This window comes from Suhomyces tanzawaensis (assembly GCF_001661415.1).
Source record: "Suhomyces tanzawaensis NRRL Y-17324 unplaced genomic scaffold CANTAscaffold_8, whole genome shotgun sequence".
In the NCBI taxonomy this organism is placed as follows: Eukaryota; Fungi; Ascomycota; class Pichiomycetes; order Serinales; family Debaryomycetaceae; genus Suhomyces; species Suhomyces tanzawaensis.
Window position 1 is genome coordinate 88,175 of NW_017963643.1, and position 22,685 is coordinate 110,859.

General features: G+C 47.0%; 11 protein-coding genes across 11 annotated transcripts; 2 read left to right on the forward strand and 9 right to left on the reverse strand.

Moving 5' to 3' along the window:
- Positions 1-118: 118 nt before the first annotated feature.
- On the reverse strand, positions 119-1,718 carry CANTADRAFT_27405 (uncharacterized protein). The gene has a single exon (XM_020208098.1). The coding sequence runs from the start codon at positions 1,484-1,486 to the stop codon at positions 248-250; it is 1,239 nt and encodes a 412-aa protein (XP_020062099.1). The 5' UTR covers positions 1,487-1,718; the 3' UTR covers positions 119-247.
- CANTADRAFT_320740 (uncharacterized protein) lies at positions 1,365-1,796 on the forward strand. The gene is made up of 2 exons (XM_020208432.1): positions 1,365-1,372; positions 1,426-1,796. The coding sequence occupies exon 2, from the start codon at positions 1,547-1,549 to the stop codon at positions 1,742-1,744; it is 198 nt and encodes a 65-aa protein (XP_020062100.1). The 5' UTR covers positions 1,365-1,372; positions 1,426-1,546; the 3' UTR covers positions 1,745-1,796.
- Positions 1,797-1,847: 51 nt separating this feature from the next.
- Positions 1,848-6,197, reverse strand: TSC2 (Tsc2p; the record flags this gene model as incomplete). The annotated part of the gene is made up of 1 exon (XM_020210629.1): positions 1,848-6,197. One exon carries the CDS (start codon positions 6,195-6,197, stop codon positions 1,848-1,850), a length of 4,350 nt encoding a protein of 1,449 aa, XP_020062101.1.
- Positions 6,198-6,433: 236 nt separating this feature from the next.
- On the reverse strand, positions 6,434-8,215 carry GAP5 (Gap5p; the record flags this gene model as incomplete). Its single annotated transcript, XM_020207004.1, has 1 exon — positions 6,434-8,215. The coding sequence occupies one exon, from the start codon at positions 8,213-8,215 to the stop codon at positions 6,434-6,436; it is 1,782 nt and encodes a 593-aa protein (XP_020062102.1).
- An 821-nt stretch (positions 8,216-9,036) lies between these two features.
- Positions 9,037-10,356, reverse strand: CANTADRAFT_27407 (uncharacterized protein). The gene has a single exon (XM_020208099.1). The coding sequence runs from the start codon at positions 10,335-10,337 to the stop codon at positions 9,105-9,107; it is 1,233 nt and encodes a 410-aa protein (XP_020062103.1). The 5' UTR covers positions 10,338-10,356; the 3' UTR covers positions 9,037-9,104.
- Positions 10,357-11,036: 680 nt separating this feature from the next.
- CBR1 (Cbr1p) lies at positions 11,037-11,891 on the reverse strand (the record flags this gene model as incomplete). Its single annotated transcript, XM_020211917.1, has 1 exon — positions 11,037-11,891. One exon carries the CDS (start codon positions 11,889-11,891, stop codon positions 11,037-11,039), a length of 855 nt encoding a protein of 284 aa, XP_020062104.1.
- A 1,008-nt stretch (positions 11,892-12,899) lies between these two features.
- On the reverse strand, positions 12,900-14,717 carry OFD1 (oxidative DNA demethylase; the record flags this gene model as incomplete). Its single annotated transcript, XM_020211918.1, has 1 exon — positions 12,900-14,717. One exon carries the CDS (start codon positions 14,715-14,717, stop codon positions 12,900-12,902), a length of 1,818 nt encoding a protein of 605 aa, XP_020062105.1.
- A 1,258-nt stretch (positions 14,718-15,975) lies between these two features.
- Positions 15,976-17,580, forward strand: HOM3 (aspartate kinase; the record flags this gene model as incomplete). The annotated part of the gene is made up of 1 exon (XM_020210641.1): positions 15,976-17,580. One exon carries the CDS (start codon positions 15,976-15,978, stop codon positions 17,578-17,580), a length of 1,605 nt encoding a protein of 534 aa, XP_020062106.1.
- Positions 17,581-17,754: 174 nt separating this feature from the next.
- GVP36 (Gvp36p) lies at positions 17,755-18,720 on the reverse strand (the record flags this gene model as incomplete). The annotated part of the gene is made up of 1 exon (XM_020211919.1): positions 17,755-18,720. The coding sequence occupies one exon, from the start codon at positions 18,718-18,720 to the stop codon at positions 17,755-17,757; it is 966 nt and encodes a 321-aa protein (XP_020062107.1).
- Positions 18,721-19,259: 539 nt separating this feature from the next.
- Positions 19,260-20,774, reverse strand: ARO9 (aromatic-amino-acid:2-oxoglutarate transaminase; the record flags this gene model as incomplete). Its single annotated transcript, XM_020207005.1, has 1 exon — positions 19,260-20,774. The coding sequence occupies one exon, from the start codon at positions 20,772-20,774 to the stop codon at positions 19,260-19,262; it is 1,515 nt and encodes a 504-aa protein (XP_020062108.1).
- Positions 20,775-21,171: 397 nt separating this feature from the next.
- Positions 21,172-22,662, reverse strand: TUB4 (gamma-tubulin; the record flags this gene model as incomplete). The annotated part of the gene is made up of 2 exons (XM_020207006.1): positions 21,172-22,603; positions 22,655-22,662. 2 exons carry the CDS (start codon positions 22,660-22,662, stop codon positions 21,172-21,174), a joined length of 1,440 nt encoding a protein of 479 aa, XP_020062109.1.
- Positions 22,663-22,685: the final 23 nt, after the last annotated feature.

The following is a 22,685-nucleotide window of genomic DNA, read 5'->3' on the forward strand; positions in this document are numbered from 1 at the left end:
AATCCCCGTTCCGCGTCTGCTACCAAGGTGCATTTCCGATTACGCAATATTCGAATGAGATTCTTTCATATTATTATTGTCTTATCAATCTCAGGCCTATTACTAAGTGTCCCTAACATAAAGCCGAAATGTATCGTCTGATTGACCGTTCGAATTAAATATATACAAGATAAACTAATGGGACACTATTCAATTAGGCAGCATATGTTCTGGTCCTGTCTGAATCGTAAAATCTACACCCCATTGATCAAACAAGAACAACTTCTGTAAATGCGTTAAGGAGGCTCGAATTAAACTTGGGCCACAACCCAGAGTTCATGCCAAAAGTAGTGGATCGTTGTTCGTGGAGTGTCTTGTACAATTGTCTGATATCGCTAGTTCTGATGCCCATTTTCTTGACATTGGAGTCAAAAATGATGTACTCGTACAACGAGGTCCATTGTAAGATTTTGAGCTCGCTTTGGCTAGAATTCAACAGCTTAACTTCCAGCAATGTAGTCTTCAAGACTTGTCTTTTGTCGGCAGCAAGGATCAAGCTCGATAATTCGGAATTTGCCTTCGCTCTCTCGGAAATGGAAAATGCAGCAGGAGCCTTGACGGCAAAAAGTTCGCCTTCATCATCGGAGGAGTTCAATGAACTCAAGCTCGACTTGATGCTCCCCGGAGATGGACCACCGGTTGTGTGTAATTCTTTCCTTATTTGATCGAGACTAAGAAGTGATGCAGTGCTGATGTGCGATGAGAACGATTTCTTGTCGCTGTTTGTGGAGGCGGACTTGCTCATGGCGACATTATTGTTCAAGTGACTCAAGTCCGCGCCTATGGAACCGCCAGGATGCTTAATGGAGAAGAGCTTCTTTCTCTTGGATGTGTCTTCTTCGATGAGTTCCAGCAATGCCAAGATGGTGGCGTCCGCAAGTACCAAAGACAATGTTGCTGAGACGGTCGGCGCAGGCAAGCCGTGGATGGAGTCCTCGTTGAGATGGGCAGGCAAGGCGGCGTAGAGGAGTGAGTTGACCTGCGGGTGGTTGGAGAGCTTCGAGTCGTTGTTGCAGGTGAGCAACACCACTGGTACCTCGGGGGAGATGTGTGGCAACAATTGCAAGAGCTCAGGGGTATTTCCGCTGGCAGTCAAGAGCACCAAGCAGTCCTTGGACTCGTCAATGAGCCCCAAGTCGCCGTGCAAGGCATCTGCGGGATGGAGAGCCGAGGAAAAGATCGACAACGAGTTCATGGTGGCCACGAGCTTGCTGGCTATCTTGTAGGACTTGCCGATGCCGCACACCACCACCTTTCCCCTATTGACCTGGGAGGTGTTGTACAAGATCTGGAGCGACTGGATGAGGTTGAGCTGGGAGTACACGTCGGAGCGGTACTGTTCTGCGAGGGTGGCGAGGGCCAGGCTCTGGCTGGAGAGGGTGGAAGTTACTGATGCCAAAGCCTTGTGGGTGGAGGAGCCTTCGCTCACGAACGGGAGTCCCTGCATAATCCCAGAGTGGAGGTGGGGGAGTTTGATGTCTAACTTGGGGCAGCTATACTTGCACCTATGTTAGTAGTAGGAAGACTACCGTGGATTTTGTGCAGCTGGGCGGTTATAAATGATGCGATTAGTAATTTTTCTTTTGCTGCACCACAGTTGTTATCATGGTGGCTGCTGCCAGAGGAGTCACACGTGCCATCACCGAGCGCGGGCTTGCGTTTGCGAACCCTGTCAGGGTTGCGGAACAATCGAACCGGTGCGTAGGCGACCGCCGATCTAGATGAGATTAGCGCTGTCGGATTGTGATTAGCGGCTGGCTGGACCCTGGGGACTTGGCAGAATCTTGGTAGGGAGTAGCAGTATGCCACTAGGGGCCCGAGTCACTCATAAGCCCCGCAAGCTTACTGATCATGGCCTCGTCGTGCTCGCCCAACGCCTGGCGAGACTCCACGGTATTGTCGCGGAGTTTTTTTATTTGCCGCACCCGTTGGGACCAGATGCTCTCGCTACCGTTGGCGTGCCACACGCAGGCAAACTGATTGGCGACAATCGCCAAGTTGCGGATGAACACCGCGAGGTTCTCCTGGGAAATGAGCTTGAAGTGCGCAGTGGCAAACACCCCAGGCACCCCCAGCCGTCGGTAGGTCTGCACCTTGTAGAACCGTTGGTGGCCTGAAGCTTCCCCTACTGTGTGGTGCGAAATGCGGATGTTCAAAAAATTGAACTGCGACCGCACGAGATTGAAGTTGTAGGGGAGCTCCGACTCGTCGAAGTAGATGTTGACGTAATTGTTGCCAATATGAGCCTTCTTGCGCTGCTCCTGGGCCCCGCGTGGCATCATGGTGATCACATGGAACACGATCTGGGTGGTCTTGTCGCGCCAGTAGCGAGTATACTCGCCGTCGTAGTCACATTCGGTGTCCAACCCCCCCACATAAATTCTGCGGTTGGCGTGCTTGAGCCGTGCTAACAGCCCTATGGAGGCCAAGAACTCCTCGTAGCTGGTGGACCCGATCTGGTTTTGTAGAACCTCGCCCTCCGTGCTCTGGCCTCGTCCAATGTACACAATGCCTATCTTGTGGAAATCAACGGTGGGAATCCGGTCCAACACGTTGAGTGCTCGGAGCACCACGGAGTCCTCGATGATGGGAATAGGCTTGACGTTGTTGCTCGGATCGATGTTGTCAAAAAGCTGGAGAAGATAGTAGTTGGGGTGGATCTTGCCCTCGATCGCCTTTTCCTGGTGATGGAGCTTGAAATCAAGCATCACCGACCCCGTGGGCCTCCGGATGCTGAGTTTGGAGCTGCCAGTGGAATTGTCGATTTCAATGCCAATGATGGTATTCCCTACGATCCACCGGTTCAAGCTTGTCTCCTCCTTGCCCTTGCTGGATACGCTGTGGTTGTGGGTGATGATATTGAGTGGTAAATCACTGTGGGTAAATCGGATAAGGAAATCCAAGAAACCTACCGTCTGGTCATCGAGGCCCTCACCTCCATCACTGCACAGTACCAAGTTTTTAACAAGGAACGGAGCAATCGACTTTCTGTCATTCATATTGATCTTGAGAAACCAGCTCGATATAACATTGAATGACGCCATCAACACATACTGAGCGAGAATCGGAGTGAGTTCGGTGGATTGAGTCGAGGGCGTGGACTCAACCTGCGCATCCTCACCGTGCTTTTGGATATGTGAGCTATTGGATGACACAGGCTTTCTTTTCTTCAAGTCTTTGGCATACTGAATGTATTTGAACGCTATGCCAAATACCCTTTTGTATTCATCAATAGTGAAGTTGGATGTCAACTTGGGAATATGAATCAACGAAGTCAAAAACTCTAGCGTATGAGCACTAGCAAATGCACTGGTAACTCTGGTTTGCAATTTGGTTAGGATCACTGAGAGAAACTTCTTGATAGACAACGGAAATTCGTAGCAGCATACAGTCAAAATACTTATGCACGGAATAGCAGTTTTTTCCCAGGACCCCAAACCAAAGATTAACGAATTAATAATTTGATCTTCATCATATTTTGTAAATTTGTCGTGGTACCCAACCAATGCAGAGAGAGTTCTTACCAAAACGACTTGTAAATCAGCCTTCGTCACCTGGTTCGCGGGAAGCTCCACTTGCTTCGGTAAATTCAAAGTAAGATGCTCACATATAATAGTTTTGAGCCTCAAAATCTGTTCATCATAATGCATGAATATCCGGATATTTGATAATTGGGGACAAAAGTGGGCCCAAATAAATGAGTACACTTCCCAATCAACGAATTCTACCATGATCTGAAGAATTGCATCTAACCAGGGCGATAGATCAATGACGTGTTTATCTGGAGCAGCTTCAGTATCATCATCATATTCTCTAATATTATTGTACCCATGTATGTAGGTTTCTCTGTGCACATCAGCTTGTCCCTTGTTCTGAAGTTGTAAGTTTCGTGTTGGTTTATTGAAGTATCTCTCAGGAAGATATGACACAGATTCAGGATAAATCCACTTATAGTTTTGGCTCAAGTCACTGGGATATGATGGATCTTGAGGATTTCTCTTGAAAGAGGTTGAAAGTCCAATCATCTCTTGTGGCTGCGAAAAATAAATAAAACCTTCTTCAGTCACCCTAATCCGTATCAAGCATTTGCATAGTATAAGAATTAAGTCAATATGCCCCGTCCGGAGAGCAAAGTTACACAACATGATAATAAATTGGTATGACTCTTTGGCCTTTAGACTATCGCTGTTGGCGGAAATAACGAACAGCCTAGCAAATGCCCTACCCAACTTCTCAATAAATGACAAGGTCACCTTTTTTCGATCCGTTGGAGTCGTCAGAGAGGTGTAAAGATCAGATTTCTGAGAATGGCCCAAGGACGTAAATGAACCAATAGAAGTGAAATTCAATCCCGTGTCAAGAGCAGGTGATCTGGACGGCAAAACGAACAATACTTGGAAAGAATCACACAATTGCTTGAATACCCCCAGAGGACACTGCACGGCAAGAAACGCGAATAAGTTGTCAAATAAGTAGTCAAGGAGCATTTCGTCACTCTCGTGTATAGACTTCTTGAAAATGTCGAAAAGAAGTTCATAGTTAATATCATCTTTCAGGAAGACAGTTAACGAGGTGCTGAAAGCATCTTTAATCACTTCCAAGCAACGTATTTTGGTTTCAGGCTCTCTTGTTTCATAGTAGAAACACCTCAATAGTTTTATGCAGTTATCTTTCCAGAAAGGATACAACAAAGAGCAAAGCTTTTCCTCTTTGTAGTAATTCAATATGAATAAAATGTTTTCCTGTGCAATCAGCTCGTAATGGCTCATGAAGAAGTTGACTAGCTTCTCTTTTGGCGAGCTTAATTCGTGGTTTTCATAGAGGGATTGAAGTGAAAGGCAAATAGATTGTATGTATCTGTTATCTTGCTCCGAGTTTGAGAGAAGCCCGTTTAGCACGTCATAGACGGAGTTCGAGACTGAGTACCATAACTGAAATGGCAAGACCTTGTCGAATGAACCATTAAAGTTAATTCCGAAAATTTCGAGGTAAGAATCTTTTGAAAGAATTCTATCAAACAACCTCAAATATGCACTATTAATCAATGGAGTTTTATACAGTATTGCATTTCTGGTGGATTTGAGGATTTGATTATGACAAGGCTCTATACGTGAGCTATCTTGTGAAGCACATAGGATTTGAAGTTTGCTAATCACTTCCATAGCACCTATGCACGCATTTAGCGATGGAGTGGATAAGTTCATTTCCAAAGTATTTTTGGACCGATACTTGTACAAGTCTGCGCTCTGAACACATTCACACAAACTGAATACGGTGGCTTGGAAACTGTCTGTGACCATTAGATTATCAAATACTCTCCAGATTGTTAAGGATAAACCTGGGTCCAAATTCAAGGCATAGATGGAGCAGTTGAACCTTATCAAATCATCAAACCAGTCCAGACTGATAGACCCCGAAGCAACGACTGTACTCATTATCTCAACAACAAGGGTCAACAAGGTGATATTGCCTGTATGCGAGCCTATTTCGAGCATTCTGACCATTATTTCCATTTTGAGAGTGTCGTCGAGGATTTCGTAGCTGTGATGCAAGCAGTCATGGATGAACTGGAGAGTCTTTACTAGTTTCTCGTGTGATTTGTCGTTGACGATATAAGCACAGTTTAGCGTGGATTCTATGAATATGTTAAGGTTCTTCGAGTCGTCGTAAATGCAGAAATCCTGGATGTCTTTGCCGTCTTTGGTGAGGACATTCATGGCCAGGAGGAATGTCAAGTATTCAGGGTCTGGCTTGGAAAACAGACAGAAATTGATGATATCCTTGAAGAACATGAGTCTTGTTCCCACAGAGCTATCAGCATGGATGATACACTGGACCATGAGTTTCACGGCCACAGCACGATAGTTGGGAGAGATGCGGATATCACAGAGATCCCTCACCAAATACCATACCTCGGGGATGGACGAGATGGCATACTTGCTGATACAGTCTATGAGCTTGGATGCAGCACTGGCTCGTACTGCTAGCGATTCCGACTGCAATTGCTGGATGAGTTTCTGGAGATCTTCTCCACCTCCCACCACTAGTGGATTGATTTGTACAGGAACGTTGGGTGACGACTTGAGCGATTTTGTAAGTGATTTGAACACGCTCCCAATGCCTGAAGAACGGCCAAATGTCGGGTGGTGGGTCGACATTGAAGGGAGGTGATGGTTTGGGTTTTGGAGGTAGCGTTTGGGACTCCGATATTTTGGTTTTTAGTGCGACCACTATGAGCACAAATAATGGAGTAGGGCAGTACAGAAAATGGGGGTTTTCAATGAAAAGAAATACTGGCTGGAGCCATGACTCTTACTGCTCGGGTGTAGATAGCCAGAGATGACGTGTGATTGCTACGGGAAGCTAGGAAACGCTTGACTAGTAAGTTTGTCTATTAACACCAATACTGGTATACTCTATAATATAATGGTTTAGCACGCAAGATGGCTCTTTCCTCAGCCAATTCCTCCTTCAAGGCCTCGATATCGGTTTCTCTTCTTCCTGAATCCACGTCGATCTGATCGGCCCGGATGAACAATATCCAGTTGCGTCTCCACAACTTGTGGCCCACGTAGAACACGATAAGCACCACAAACCCAAGGTAGCTGTTGAAGAATGAACTGGCATTGGGGGACTCACCAAGCGGGAACAAGGCAATCCAGAATTGAGCAATAATCACCAAGGTGTTCAAGAGAGCTCCGAAATAGGATCCGATGACCCCAGTCTGGGATGTGAATGCAAGCTCGTCGGTGCCTCTTCCCTGGACAGCCAACCCTCTTCTGAAACGAATGTGGGCAACACAGATGGAGAGCCATGTGAAAATCGAACTCAACGCAGAGATGGACATCAACCACGAGAAGATTTCACTTTGCTTACCACTGGCAGCGATAAAACTGATTAGACCAAACACGTTGGTAATGATAATAGCTACCAAGGGCCTACCGGCCCTGTCAATGTAGCCACAGATTTTAGGAGCCAATCCCTGCTCGGCCAAAGATGTCAACGTTCTCGAGGTTGCATACACCGAAGAAGAGCCCACCGAGATGGCTGAAATTAAGATGACTGCATTCATCACCGAAGGCAAGCCCTTAATGCCTCCGCTCGTAATGGCAATGACAAATGGGGAAGCCTTGACGTCAACAGAAGAAGTTCCCATCAACTGTTGCGAGGTGTGTGGAACAAGGAAGGTGATGAGGGTCAAGGAAACCATGTAGAACATCAAGATTCTCCAGAAAACTTGCTTAGTGGCCTTTGGAAGAGACTTTCTTGGCTGGTTTGCCTCGGCTGCGGTAAGTCCCACGAGCTCGGTACCTCCAAAACTGAACGCAGCAGTGACAAATACTGAAACCACACCTTTGAAGCCGTTGGCAAATGCCCCGGGGTTGTGCCAGTACTCTGATCCTCTGTGCTGACCGTTGGGACCTCCACCAGCTACCAACACAATACTGACAATGATGAACCCAATCACGGCTAGAACCTTCATGATAGAGAAGATGAACTCAGCCTCTCCGTACGCCCTGACGCCGAAGAAGTTGATGGATGCGACGATGATGTAGAAAATCAACACCCACACGTCAGGATTGATACTGGTGGTCCAGTATTGCACGGTAATGGAGCCTGCCACCAACTCCAACGGTAATAGCACCAAGAACTGGAAGAAGTAGTTCCAAGCCACTGCAAAGCCCACACTGGGATCGATGAACCTGCTGGCATACACGTTAAAGGAACCACTGATGGGGAACGTTACGGCCAACTCGGCCATGGCTTGGATGGTGCACAAGATGGCAAGCCCTGTCAAGGCCCACGCGATCAAGATGGCACCTGGGCCACCAGTGCTAAGAGCAGAACCGGTACCAATCAACAACCCCAGGCCAATTGAACTGGCGATGGCAATCATCTGCAAATGACGGTTTTCCAACTTACGGTGCAAGTTGGAAGAAGACGAGTTGAGGTTGATCTTCTGGATCTCAGTGATCTGGGCCTCGGGGTCGCCGAGGTGGGAGGTATCGAGTTTGGAAGACAACTTTTCTGACTCTATGGCAGGCTTGAACGAGTCTTTGAAGTTCTGCCATTTTCCACTACTGGTGGCTGGTCCGCTAGCCCCGTCGGGCGACGACGCCGACGACGGTATCTCCGAGCTGGTGTGGGTATCGGCGGAGTATTCTTTCAAGTCCATCGTGAATGAAGAAGTTCTATGAAGTTGACGCTGAAGTTGAGTCATCTCATGTTTTTCCACCTCTATGAGTGCTGCAAAAAGAAACGAGGCTTGGCGCGACCAGTTAGGGCCGGTAGGGCCATCGGCAACGGTGAAGGCAGCGGTAATATCGGGGCTGGAGGGCACGATTCAACAAGAACGTGTTGCTATTAAAAGTAAGCGTGGTGGAGGTCTGCTGGGGTCCAGCTGCAAAGGTTGACTGGATGGCGGGGGCAGAAGGGGTAGGAGGACCCTGTCGCGGTGCCCCTCCCCCACGCTGTCAATAATTTTAGGTGCGGTAATTGGGCGAGAGTTGACAGGTGGAGGTGACTGTAACATTAGTGGGCGAATGATAGAGTGGTAAAGAGGTGAAGGATGCCATGGTTGCGGTTGCTGGTGAGTTCCACCATACCCTAAGAGTCTTTTTGTAGATTTTAGTGAGTATATTACATTTGTCTATTTGTGAGTGTGTTCCCTCTTAATTCTGTCCTTGAATTATTGTCAATGATAAAATAAGTTTTTGGTGGGTCTGAAGTATGCGGTGAATTTGTCACTAGGCTGTAACTTGCGGTTTCAAGAAGCTGCCAGCAAAGCTGCGCTTGATTATTCCTGGAGCTACTAGTGCTGAGTCAACAGTTTGGTGTATCCGAGATCTAATTAATGTCTGACTACTTCATAGAGTACTACTCCACTTTCGTTCTCCAAGTAAAAGTTTCAGTTACAAGCTGAGCTACTAGCTACCCATGTATTATATCCATAACCATACTGACATATTTCCAGAGCTACACCACATTCATTCTAACCTTACCATACTGTATATTAATATTATTCCTAGTATCCAGGGTACCCCCCGGATACTATCATTCCTAGTCTAACCATAGAGTATATCCACTATAAAGCAAAAGCCACCACCCCAGGTAACTTTCTGGAGCATTTTCCTCAACCACGCGGGGCGTACACGGGTGAACACAGTGCCACAGTTGTAGCCCTCGCTTTCCACCCCGATGCCCCATTTGATATTCTCGCGAACGTTGCAGCCCTTCCAGAAGTTCCACCATTTGTTGCGCTCGCACGTCTGGAGCCGCAACAAGTTCTTGGTCAATGGCCCCGTGGGGCCATCAATATACTTGTATCCACCGATGAACAGGTTTCTCTGTCTAGGATCGGAGTCGGGGATCTGCTTGTCTCCCCAGTGGCCTGGGAACGAAAGCCAATTATCGTACTCGAGCTCCCGGCCCACGTGCTTGGCATTGGAGTTGTTTTCCACCGGGTACACGAACTCACCGTCATAGGTATAGCCCAAGTAGTTCTTGGTGGGGTTCCACAATGGGCCCCTGTCCGTAAAGTCGGAAAGAATGGCGTAGGGCAAGTCATGGGGGTGTTGTCCTACCGACACATAATTGGCGTGGGTCCCACGGGCGCTGAAAATCACCGGGTGCAACGGTTCCAAAGAGTACTTTTCCAAATTGTGGTAGTAGTATGCTCCTCCCCCACCGTGTGCCGACATCCAAACAATCACAGGCGTGCCCTTGTAGAATCTGACTAGCGAGTGCTCCCAGTCACCCACATGGTTGCCGTAGGGTCCGTGCTCCATGACAAAGGGTCCCAAGTTGAACGAGTAGAAATAGAACCAGAAGGCGTCGACCCACCCATTTCCCTTGTCGACCATGATTAATGTAGCAGGTGCATCCTTGATTTCACCGTTGATCAAGTCAGGCTTGTTCTTGTATCCAGTAATCCACTCTGGATCCGAGTCGAAGTCTGAGTTTGCTGTCAAGTAGATATTGGGCACCTTGGGCAAGTTGGCCAATCTGGTCAAGTTCAACGACCCTTCGCCACCAGGCACCACCGTACCATTGTCGTATTCAGCATGGAAATGGCTGACAAACTTCTTGATGTCGTATGGGAGGTATGCCTCCTCCGAGTACAAGTGTACGAGGGGAGCGTAATCAATGACATAATGGGGCAACACACCATCCTCCAACGTCTTTTCCTCCTTGGTGGGCATGTGGATGATGGGCGGCAAGTCCCTGAAGTTGGCGGGAGGTGCTCTCATTAGCGCCTGGATCTCGAGCTCCATGCGCTGGTTCAGGATAGCGCTCATGATGTAGTTGTCTTTAGTGGTGTCGAAGCGAGCGACAGCCAATGCTGTCGGCACTAGCAAGAGCCACAGAGAAAGCTTCATGGTGGTGGATAGACAGTGGCAGCAATTGTGTTGTGACTTTATCGGAGGTCACGGAACCGGTCACGGGGAAGATAACACGTGACGATAAGTGGCTGGGAGAATGAGCATATGTCAAATTGACATCTGCAGGACCGGAAACAACCAACTTCAATGGAACTTGCAATCGTAGGTCAAGGGATTTTCAGCAGTTGGAAGACAGCTAAAGTTGAATGTTTACCGAACTAGTCCGCGAGAAAGTCAGTTCATATGTGACAAAAAATTATTAGATTAGATTAGATTAGATTTTCCTCACCCAGTATATCGCCGTATAATTATGGATGTTTATTAGATTATTTACCATTAGTGATACTACTATGTTAACAGCTAGTTATTGGCTCAAACAAGTGCCTTCAGTACACTGAATATTACTTAGTTTGACGATAAATCCCCAAAGATACCTGCACACAAGTCCCATAAAGAGATGGCAGTGATGTCGACTCAAGCTCCGATTCTCCGTCCTTGGAGCCGATTCAGAACCTAGTTCGAGTTCGGAATTCACCTCCAATCCCTTATCGAATCACGTGTCACTACCACTACAGCTGGTCAATTACTTGTATACTACTATGTCTAAACAGACGTCTAGAAGACAAACACCTGGTCGCCAAGCTTGGAAACAGGCTTGGCCTTGGGGTAGCCCAAGGATACAGCAGCCTTCTTCATGGCACTGATCATGGGTGGAGGACCACACAACAACATGGTGGTGTTTTCGGTGTGCTTTGGCAAGTGCTCGTCGATGATCTCAGGAGTGACAAAGCCCACCGACCCCTGCCAGTTCTCTGGAGCCTCGTTTAACACGTAGTGGATCTTGAACTGGGCTGGGTGCTCCTTGGCCCACTTGTCCAACTCGGCTCTCAACAAGATGTCGTTGTCGGTGACGTTGGCGTAGACCAAGTGGATCTTAGTGCGGTCCTCAGGGTTTCTCAAGATGGCACTGATGATCTGGTACATGGGGGCGATTCCGGTACCACCGGCAATCATTCCAAAGCTCTCGACCATGTTGGGGACGTAAGTGAAAAAGCCCTTGGGGCCTCTGAACTCCACAGTTTCGCCCACCTTCTTGGACTCCACGTGTCTGGAGATGTTCCCGTTCTCGTAGGTCTTGATCAACAAGTCGAAGTATCCCAACTCATCGTCGGTGGAAATGGGGGTGTACGATCTGACGATCTCCTTATCGCCGATGGTGGCACCAATGGAGATGTGCTGGCCGATAGGCAAGCCCAATCTGTCGGTGGATTTGGGCAATCCGAACCGGTAGACGGCGGTGTTGTGAGAAACACGAGTTTTTTCAATTAAGGGAAACTTCTGGAATTGGTCGGGTTTCAACACAGGGGTCTTCTTCTTATTCTGCTGGACATAGTAGAGGGCCACGAACGACGCGATCACGGCGGCGATGGTGGCGAAGATCACGAGGGGGTTTGGTTCCGTTTCGGCCATGGTGGATGATGAGGATGAAGTGGATCAATTTTGGGTTTTTATACGATGCGCGTTGGGTCGCCGCAGGCGATTACTGGAAATGGCTAACCTATCCTCAGGCCACCGAGGCCAGTGCGGGCCACATCCCCCACACAGATTGGTTCTGTTTGGGCAGGCCGGTCCGTGGGGGAAGCTATGTGGCTGGTGGTACTGTATGGGTGTGCCAGAACTCTCCAGCAGGGCAATATCTGGATGTTCTTTGGCGTACTCCTTTTGGGGCACTCCATTTTCTACCTGAATTGTCTTGGGATGCTCATGTGCGATTGAATATAATTGACAAAAATCACACTAGCCAGATCTTTGCACATGCAACGAAGGAAGGATTGGGAGCACGCTGCGCCGTTCGTGGCCGTTGTTGCGGCTTGTGGTGTGGAGTCTCTGCCTAGAGTCACAGCCTGGAGTGGTTGTTGGGCTGCGCACGTGACAATCGATTGGAGTTCAGAATAGCCGGAAACACTCTAAGGATCGATCTCACAGGGTATCCATAATTCGCAGGAAATATGCATATCGCAGAGTATTTCGACTGTCAGATTATATCCAATAAACTTGGGTCAAACCCTCGATGTACTGCTCTTAGATGTTATCTGTTATCTATTAATACTCTTCAGTTGTATCAGGTCAATATTTACTCTCAGATTCTGGTCAATACTCTTCTGCTATACTTGGGATATTTCTCTTGCATTATCAAGCTAATTGAACCTCTCAAGCAATTTCTCCGTTCTGAACTTGACTAGTTCTGGCAATATTTGGTGTTTTATCTACTCGCTCATTGTAGATCTTGTCTATATCTTTCTCACGGGGTACGTATCCATAATTACTCAGGTTGTATGTCAATGTAAAACTACTCTTGATATATACTATATTTACACTACCAAAGACTTCAAGAGTATCTCCATTTTCGTTAACAATATTACTAAATGCTTCAATAATTTTTAATCAACCTCTCTAATATCCCAAGGCTCTATTTAATTACTCGTCATCGTCGTCGTCGCCTCCCTTAACGTTCCACTGGCAGCTGATGTCCCACCGCGACCCCTTGGCATTGACACTCACGTACTTGACAAACTTCAACACCGAGGGGTCTCGCAACATTAACGTGAGCGAGTTCCACTTGCACTGGCTGGTGAACAACACGCTGTCGTCGTTGGGGTCGTTGGCCTTGTAGATGGCAGGATCGTCGTCCTCTTCAAAGTCCTCGTCGTTGCCTCCGTTCAACGCCATGCACAACTCGTAGCCCCCAAACTCTCCCGATTCCCAGTTCTTGGGATTGGTGGCACTAGGTGTAAGGTTCAAGGTGGCTTCAAGCAATACATTCAACTCGTCCTCATTCCGTGCAAGCTGCTTGTCGGTGGTGGTAGCTAAGATGAAGTCCTGGCCAGGACGGAATCTTCTGACCAATACCTGCTCGCTGGTGAGAATCAAGCTGGTGATCAACTTGAGCCATTTCTTGAACGCAATGGACCGTATGAACGATGCCAACCCGATGAGCTTGTGCTCAACACTTTCCGGAGCCACAGTACCCGCCACCAACCCGAAGTTTGGTCCCTCTTGGGCTCCCACATTGTTATAGTTCTTGATCCCGTTTTCGGTGTACTCGAAGCCTGCTTTTCCGTCTATGTACATGAACCGCTGCTTGTGGGGTGGCATGGCACACTTCCAGGGCAGTTCGATTTCCAGCGAATTTGCTGGCGCCTTGGTGTCCAATTCTGTGTTTCTGGCCAACTCCCGAAGAATGGTGGCATACTCGTCATTCAAAAACTCTCGGATTTCGACCACAGAATCGTCCAAGAAGAGCTTGTTCATCTGGTCGATGTTGTTCTTCTGGAGCAATGAAGGGTTAAGGTACGTCCCAAGATACTCCAACTCGTCCTGAGAGAACTCGGAGAACTCCCGCTCGTATGCCTTCAATTCTTCACTAGGGATGTCGGTTCTGAACGGCTTGGGGAAGTCGTACTCCTGTAATTCTTTGCTCTGCAATTGTTGCAAGGTGGACCTAGCCTCAGTCTCTTCCTGCTCTCCAGGAATGAATCCTTCCTCGCCTGGTTGTGGAATGTGGAACCACCCTTGGATCGACAACCGTTGCTTGTCTGCTCTGACCTCCTCCACGTCGTGGAACGAGAGACCTGGCTGCACTGTGAACAAGGCGATCTGGTTGAATTGTGGCACGAGTTTGCATTCGTAGTCGGTTTTGGGCACGTTGGGCACGATGGCTGGAAACAAGCGGAGAGCACCTCCGTACAGGGCCTTCCAGGATCTGTCGGGGTCGGGGAGGTAGAGAATGAAGCTGACTCTTCTGGAGCCAATCACGTCGTCATGGGTCAACAAATGGCAACCTTTTGTGTAGGTGTTGATGGACATATCTGTCTTGACTCCACTCAACTTGCCACATCCCGTGATGGTCGACACCACGTCTCTGAACTGCTCGGAGTAGATAGCAGCTCGGAGCTTGTAGAGGGAGGGCAATCTCGACAAGTCGTCCCAGTCCAATCCAGACAAGTTAGCCAAGTCTCCAGACTGGAACACCTTGTAGATGTCGGTTTCTTTCTTTGTGAAGGCGATTTCACTCAACACCTCCTTTCTGACCTGTCTGAGCAAGGTGTCGTCCATCAACTCGGGAATGGTGCCCCATCTGAATGGCTGGCTGGTCTTGATGTCGTTCTGGAGCTTGGACTGGAACTCCGATGACCACACTTGAGGCCCAAAAAACGAGGCAATGTCCTCCTTGGTGAACGAGTCGTTGAGGCGCTTGGACTCGCCGCTGGTGGGTTCGGCTGCTCTTTTGGACATGGCTGTGGTGAGATAAAGTGATGAGATGAGAACAATCGGCTGAGATCTGCTCCAGTGCGAGTGGGCCCACCACCAGAGGTGAAGGTGAAAAATCGCGAGTTGTAGGCTACAAACTAGAGGTGCTGGCGAGATAAATCTGCTTAAGGGCCTAGCCAGTTCAGAGAGTTGTCGACTGGTTTAAATGGTCTACAGATTCGGGCCAGGGCCTCCCATGAATTATAGCTTCACACAACTTTTATTTACAACCTTATCCTGTATCAATGGGCAGTTACGTCGTAAATAAGGGCGACGTTTCCGATAGACTGATTGTTTGAAAGGATATAACGATTGTTGGTTCCATTAATTTAATAAAAGTGATAAAACCCCCTGGTTTTGAATGTATGCCGAGATTGATCCACCAACTGCGCATAAGGAATTAAGAAAAGAGGACCAACACAGAGAAATAGGAGAAATGGAAGGCTCTAATATCTAGAGAAAAATATAGTGGCATAAAGCCACTCAATAAAATACTACCTGTAACTGACTTAGATTACCAAAATATAGTTGAAGACAATTAAGCTGAAGTAGAAATTATACACCATGATTTCCTCTAATAGAGATCTTACAGTTGCTGGTAAGAATAATAATATAGCTGCAAAAATAGCTATAACTCCTCCTCTTCTTCAGGTATAGATCTTGATATAGCATTAACGTGTGCGTAGGTGCCATCACAGACACTTTGGAAGATTTCCAGTTAAGAAGGAACGGTCCCACTGCTGATCTCGCCCAGAGTTTTAGAGTATCTCCGGCGCGGTGGTGCACGTATTCCAGACTATTCTTCCTTAGAATAGTCTATAAAATCCCTAGCTCCGATACTCTACTAAATACCAATTCATGCCAGGAACTGACCTCTCCAGCTCCCAAACTATGGGGCTGCCACCAACTGGACACAACTATCGTTCCTGAGAATTCCTAGGATCTTCAGTCCCAGTGGAACCTATTGTCTACCGGGTCCTGCAACGATCCTATTGGTGGTCAAGTAAGGGTTTACACCCGCTAATCCACTTGAACCATTCCAATTAGCTGTGCCATTTCCATCCCCAGCAGTGCCATCTCTGAACTTATCTATCCTCTCCAGATCCACCACCCCCAATTCCGGGACCACCGAGTCATACTCCGGCCCGTTGCCTCACATCACGTGCCGATACCGGCAAATTTTTCATTGACTCATGCAACACTATATATGCAGCCGTTTCGATCTCAGTTCACTCCGCAAAACATGGTTGGTTCTCCATTAGCGGCCCCCAGGTCCTACAACTCCGTGCTTGATCTCAAAAGCTCCACCAAAGGCTGGCTCGTCCAGAAGTTCGGTGGTACCTCTGTGGGTAAGTTTCCCGAAAACATCGTGGATGATATAGTCAAGGTTTTCAGTGAGAATTACAGGGTCGCCGTGGTGTGCTCTGCCAGATCGTCCCACACAAAGAGCGAAGGAACTACCTCCAGGCTTATCCGTGCTGCTGACTTTGCTCTTGAAGACAAAGACTACCAGTCGATATTGGACACCATCCAGGAAGACCACGTCCAAAACGCCAAGGACAAGATCCAGTCCCAAACCATCCAGGCTCAATTGATTGCAGACACTGAAAAGGAATTGTTCCGGGCCCAAGAACTCCTCAGGGCCAGTCAGGTCATCGGCGAGATCAGCCCAAGAACCTTGGACTCTGTCATGTCCATTGGTGAAAAGTTATCGTGTCTCTTCATGGCTGCATTGATGCAGGACCATGGTTTGGACTCCGCGTACATCGACTTGTCCGACTTGATACCGTTGGATTACGACTTCAGTCAGGGTTTCAACGAACTGTTCTACAAGTTCTTGAGTACAGAATTGGGCAGAAGAGTGTCTGAATTGAAGGATGGGGTGATCCCAGTGTTGACCGGATACTTTGGTATAGTCCCTGGTGGACTCTTAAACGGTGTTGGCAGAGGATACACTGATTTGTGTGCTGCTTTGGTGGCAGTCGGCACCCAGGCAGACGAACTTCAAGTGTGGAAGGAAGTGGATGGTATTTTCACTGCTGATCCAAGAAAGGTACCTAACGCTAGATTGTTGGACAGTGTCACCCCTGAAGAAGCTGCTGAGTTGACCTACTATGGTTCGGAGGTTATCCATCCTTTCACGATGGAACAAGTCATCAAGGCCAAAATTCCAATCAGAATCAAGAACGTGGAAAATCCTAAAGGCAAGGGTACAATCATTTACCCAGATAACGTTGGCAGAAGAGGCGAACAAACTCCACCACACCCTCCTGCTGCCTACGAAACTTTGTCACCCAGATACATTGCTACCCACAAGAAGAGATCCGCAACTGCAATTACTGCAAAGCAGGATATTGTGGTAGTTAATGTACATTCCAACAAAAAGACTTTGTCCCATGGCTTTTTGGCCCATATATTTACCACTTTAGACAACTACAAGTTAGTGGTAGATTTGATTTCTACTTCTGAAGTTCATGTTTCCATGGCGTTGTCTATACAGTCGGAACAAGAGCAATTATTGAAGCATGCTTTGAAGGAATTGAACAAAATCGGCACTGTCGATATTACCAGAGATATGACTATTGTATCTTTAGTTGGAAAGCAGATGGTGAATTTCATTGGTATTGCTGGAAATATGTTTAAGGTGTTGGCCGATGAAAGAATAAATATAGAAATGATTTCTCAAGGTGCTAATGAAATCAACATTTCAGCAGTCATAAATGCAAAGGATACCATCAGGGCATTGCAATCAATTCATGCAAAGCTTTTGGAAGGAAATTACGCTTTTGAAGAACATGACAGCGCTGTTGATTTGAGATTAGAATCAATCAAGCTTGGTGCAAACTAGATTACAACGATGCTATGGTCATCTAAAAAGTATTTATAGAAGTGTGTAACCAAAAGTCGTATAGACTGTCCTCATGTAGATTAACGCTAGTGTATTAATTGCCATAGAGCATACCTTTAATTTGAAGGAACACATTCCTCAAACTATCTCAATAAACATGTATATACTATTTACTTAAATATCGAAATCCCCAGATTCACGGCTGCTGCTAGCCCCATTGGATCTGGAGTTATCCTCGATTAACTCTTCGAATTGTCCCACCATACCACCTAACAACTCGGTAGCTAACTTATGATAAGCCAATTGTGCCTTGATCAACTCAAGGAACTCTTCCAATGGCTTAGCGTTTTCTAAAACGTTCTGCATAATATTAATGGCATCTTCAACGGTGTTAGCAAATTCATCCTCGGCATTCTCCATGACGACTCTCAATTGTGGTTCCTTGGATGGGTTTGTGCATTTGGTTAAGTTCAATCTAGCCAAATCGTAGTCAATTCTCTTTTGCTCCACCTTCTTCTGAATCTTGTTGCTTTGGCTGATCAACTGGCGTAAAGTGGTATTCAATGGCTTGTTGAACTTGGCCTTGATCAATTGGTCCTGGCCCAATCTCGCGTTGGCAATCTTGTTTAAGTTCGAGGAGTACAAATCCAAAGACTTGATCAATGGGTCATTCTGGTCTTCAGAAGAGGTCAATACCGAGCCGTCGGTGGCTCTGGCCAAAGCGTGGTAGAAAGTCTTGGGAGGCTGAAACTCGCCAGTGGTGGGGTTGATGATGGCGGCCTGGGCTTCGGCAGTGGTAGTGGCTTTGGATAAGTTGGAGACTCTGGTGGTTATATTCTTGCCGAACTCTGTGAACGATTCTTGAACGTTCGTTGGATAGTCGTAGCCCTCGTTCTCGTAGTTGGTGGTGATCTTCAACACATTCTTGTACAAGCTCTCGATGTTGTTGCATCTGGTGGCCAAGTCGGTGTACTCGCTGGGCAATTGGGAAATGTCTTCGATGTTGACTTTGCCGATCTTTTCTTGTACGATTCTAGAGGTTCTTTGCGCCATGGGCAAGATCTCGTTATTGAATTCATCGGTGAACTTGCCACCGAGAGACTTCAAGTCCTTGGCAAAGCTTGCGAAGTTGAATGACATTTATGGTGCTGTTGTAGGGCGGAGGTCTTATTAGGGAATACGATCCAGTTAGTTCGTAATTCGAGTTTGCGGTCCGTGAGGATAACTTTGGTTACATTTAAGGACTGTGTGTGAAATCATATGAACCCGGCTGTGTGCAGTACGTTAATCCTGGAGTGACACCCTGCTTGACAACTGGCCCGGACGCTATCGGAAGGTGCTTTCTAACATTGAGGGAGGTAGGGCTTATCGTGCAGGACTATCGATGTGGCCACATTGCTGGGGAACCCATGCTGGTGTGGTATGGTCCAAAGCACATTCAGGTCTTGCAACCCTTGATGTTTTTGCGCTCATAATACAGGATAAAATGATAACTATTGCGGCAGTGCATTATATTTTGATGTTTATTTGGGATTTTATTTTCCAGTGCCATCAGCATTAATCTACTCCCGTGAAGGGATGGTGCAGCCATTACTATCTCCGTGGATTTGGCACTACAGTAACTGATTTGAGTCGTGCATTCAGACTGCTCGCAGTCCGGAAGTCCTGAGCTCGTCATACTAATATTCTAATCCTTTTTCGAAGAAGTCGTAAATAGCACTCGCTAAACGTCTACCTCCTTCGGCAAGTTCTTCGTCGTTACTGGCTGGTGCAAACGACAATCTAAAGAAGTTGGCCTTGTCCTTACTGAATTCCTTGTCAACGGTCATACTGACAACTGGAACCACATTCACACCGTAGTTGATGAACTTGAAGTGTAACAACCTAATCTTGGCAGGGACGTCGGTACCCTCTGGGAAGTTCACCTTGGCCACGGCAAACATACCTGCCTTTGAATCAATGACATCGACATATTTCTTCTCGAACGCCTCCGATTCATAAATACTCTGGAGCAACACATTCTTTCTGTGTGAATAGGTGGCCTTCATCTTGACGATCCATTCCAACCATCCCTCAAGACCCCCGAACTTCAATTGGATGGTATTGTTGACAACAATTTGTGCTGCGCCCGATGGTGATCTCGTTACCAACGTAGCATACTTAGAAATGGCGTCGATGACATTCTTATGTGCAACAATAAAACCCAAACGAAGCCCTGGAGCAAAGAGTTTCGAGAACGTTTCCACCCGAATGACCCTACCACTAGTATCAAGGGTAACGTAAGATGGGGTTAATTCGTTCTTAAGGTAGTCTTCCACAGTAGGAAGATTCTGCAAATCTGCTTCCTTTGCTGGCTTTTCATACGGCTTCAAGGTCAAGTATCCATAAGGATCATCTTCAATAATAGCAAAGTCATACTTTTCAGCCAAAGCATACACCTTCTTTCTGAAACCCAAAGTTTGTGTCAAAGCGGTTGGATTTTGGCCGGTTGCAATTGTATACAAAGCCTTTGGTCTTCTCAAGTTAGGCTTCAAGGTTTCCCAGTTCTCCAACAAGTCCAGCAAGTATTCCAAATCAATTCCATCACTACCATTGTGGATATTCAATTTCACTGGAACTGAAATTCCTCCAAAGTGCTTCACACTGGAAAGGAAGGGAGAAAAGGTGACTTCCTCAATCAAGATGACATCTTCTGGATCCAAAAGAACGTCAGCAGCTTTCAGCAACCCATCTGAAGCCCCACTAGTGAGAATAGTCGACCAATCTTCATACCCAGGTTTGTGTGTCCTGGTGATAAACTCCCTGGTGAAGTTCAAAAGCGGAGTAAGACCATTGACCTCGGAATACTGCAATCCACGAGCGATATCAATCAACTTGGGATCATCGGTGTGGGCAGGAGTAGTGATGAAGCTCTCGTTCGTCTCCTTCAGGCTCTTGTGATCGCCATTGGTGGTGCCATTGGTGGTGCCATTGGAGTTGGCCACTGACGAGCTTCCCGCGTTCTGTTCAAATGGGTAATCCTTCACCGTGGCATGAATAGACTCAATTGGGAAAAAGCCGCTGTTCGGAACTCCAAAACTTAAGTAAACTGGTTTGGGGTGAGGTTTGAAGCCTTCAGGGGCTCCCGAGAGATCGTTCTGGGTAAAGTGGCCGACCAGTCTGGCCAAAGAATGCTTGGAAATGTAATTGGCCATTATGTTCGTCAATCAACGGTTATTTAGAGTTGCTAGTTTCCGGGGAGATTAGGCTTATTTATGTTCTAAGCTTAATAATCAATATCCCGAGAAGGCACTATTGTGGAAAAATTAGTGTGGAGCGGCTCCGAATTCGCGAGCCATATTGTGTAGGAATGATGCGTAATCAACCAAGGCTTAACCACTGTTCAATTGTGGACGAGGATCAAGAACTAAGACCATGTTTAGGAGAACAGAAGCTGTGACTGGGGGCTTTCTCCTCAAGGCTTGAAAAGGAAGCTGCAACACCAATCTGAAATAGCAGTGATGTTCTCATCTCAGTCGCCGATTGATGGGCGATCTTATCTCGTGGTAGCTCCAAAACTGTGGCGACATATCTGCAGGACCGCGATTTATGCTACATCACTTCATCTTCATCTAAGATATCATCCTCCAAGTAATTGACGCTTTGGCACGCCTTGTACTCTTCCACGACCAGTGCCACGCTCTCGCGGCACTCGTTGAAAAGACCCATAACTCTGGCTCGTTCCTGTGCGTCGTTGGACTCGGTGTAGGAATTGATGTAGGCCTCTCTCTTGGCTAAAAGGTCGTACTGCTTCAATATTTTGGTAAAAACCCCCACAATCGAGGTGTTGTTGGAGATTTGGATGCCCGTGAGCCCTTTGGTGGCTGAGTTGTTACCGAATAAAGACTTTCTGCCATTCACACATTGCACCGAAGACGGAGTCCAGGGCACGAAATTGAGTCTTTGTTGGACCTTGGTTGTGCCCTTTCGTATCTCCTCTTGATTGAGGTTGTTTCCAATTAGGTAGTTCAACACGGAAATATACTTGATAGGCTCGGTCACCCTATTTAATTTGTAGCGATCATTCAAAAGCTCAAGGATAATTTCATATTCGTTGGTGTAGCTTTGCCTCGATACTTGTGATGTGAAAGGGGCCACTGAAGTTGTCAAGAATTTCAAATCTGGTGTAGGAACCAACGTGGAATAAATCGACTCATGCGATGTGTGCATGTAATTAGGAAATCTCAATGGGTTGGATATTGTGGCCGCAACATAGGCTATGATCTTGTTTGCGCCCTCAAAAGCTGCTTGGCCATCAATTGAGTTTCTTGAGCCGCCAGTGTTGAAAAGCAAATTCTCGATGCTGTTCAAGGCATCATTATGGAACACAAAAGTGCTATCTGCATAGTCGATCAATCGTTTCAATGTCAAGACAGTATTGTAAGGTTGTACAACGACGTCGGAGGTTTTCTCGTTCGATGGAAAAATCAGGAATGTGTTGATCAACTTCTTACTCCCAAAACGGTCACTCAACAACTCGAGTAACAAGGAACCCACTCCGGCACCAGTACCACCGGCCACACTATGAAAAAGCTGGAAATTGGATACATTTTCACATTTATCGACCTCTCGATCAATTAAATTCAATAATTCTTCCTGGTATTGTAAGCCATACGAGTATCCCTGTTGCCAGTTGTTGGCTGCACCAGATCCATGTTCACTCAAGTGCACGTTTCGAGGATTGAACATTGGGAGGGCGTTGGTAGCTTTATGGATAACTGAAGGCTCGAGATCCACCAACACTGCCTTGGGAGTATATTTATTAGAGTCCGATAATGTGAAGAAAAGCTCGGGACGGTCCTCGCGAGACTGACCCTGACTAGCCACATGGTCTGTGTTACCGGATTGGAACCGCGAGGAGGGATCATCTGGATATGCTAATGGCAGACCATCAGCTTGAATTCCATGCTCTGCAGCCAATTGATTCCAGTACTGTAACGCCACTTGGTTACCACACTGGCCAACTTGTAAGGTGATGGTTTCTCTGGAATGTTAGTATGGAACTGGAGCAATGTTACAGACGTGATAGACGTACCCAGGCATCTTGGTGATGAGGATGGAAGCGT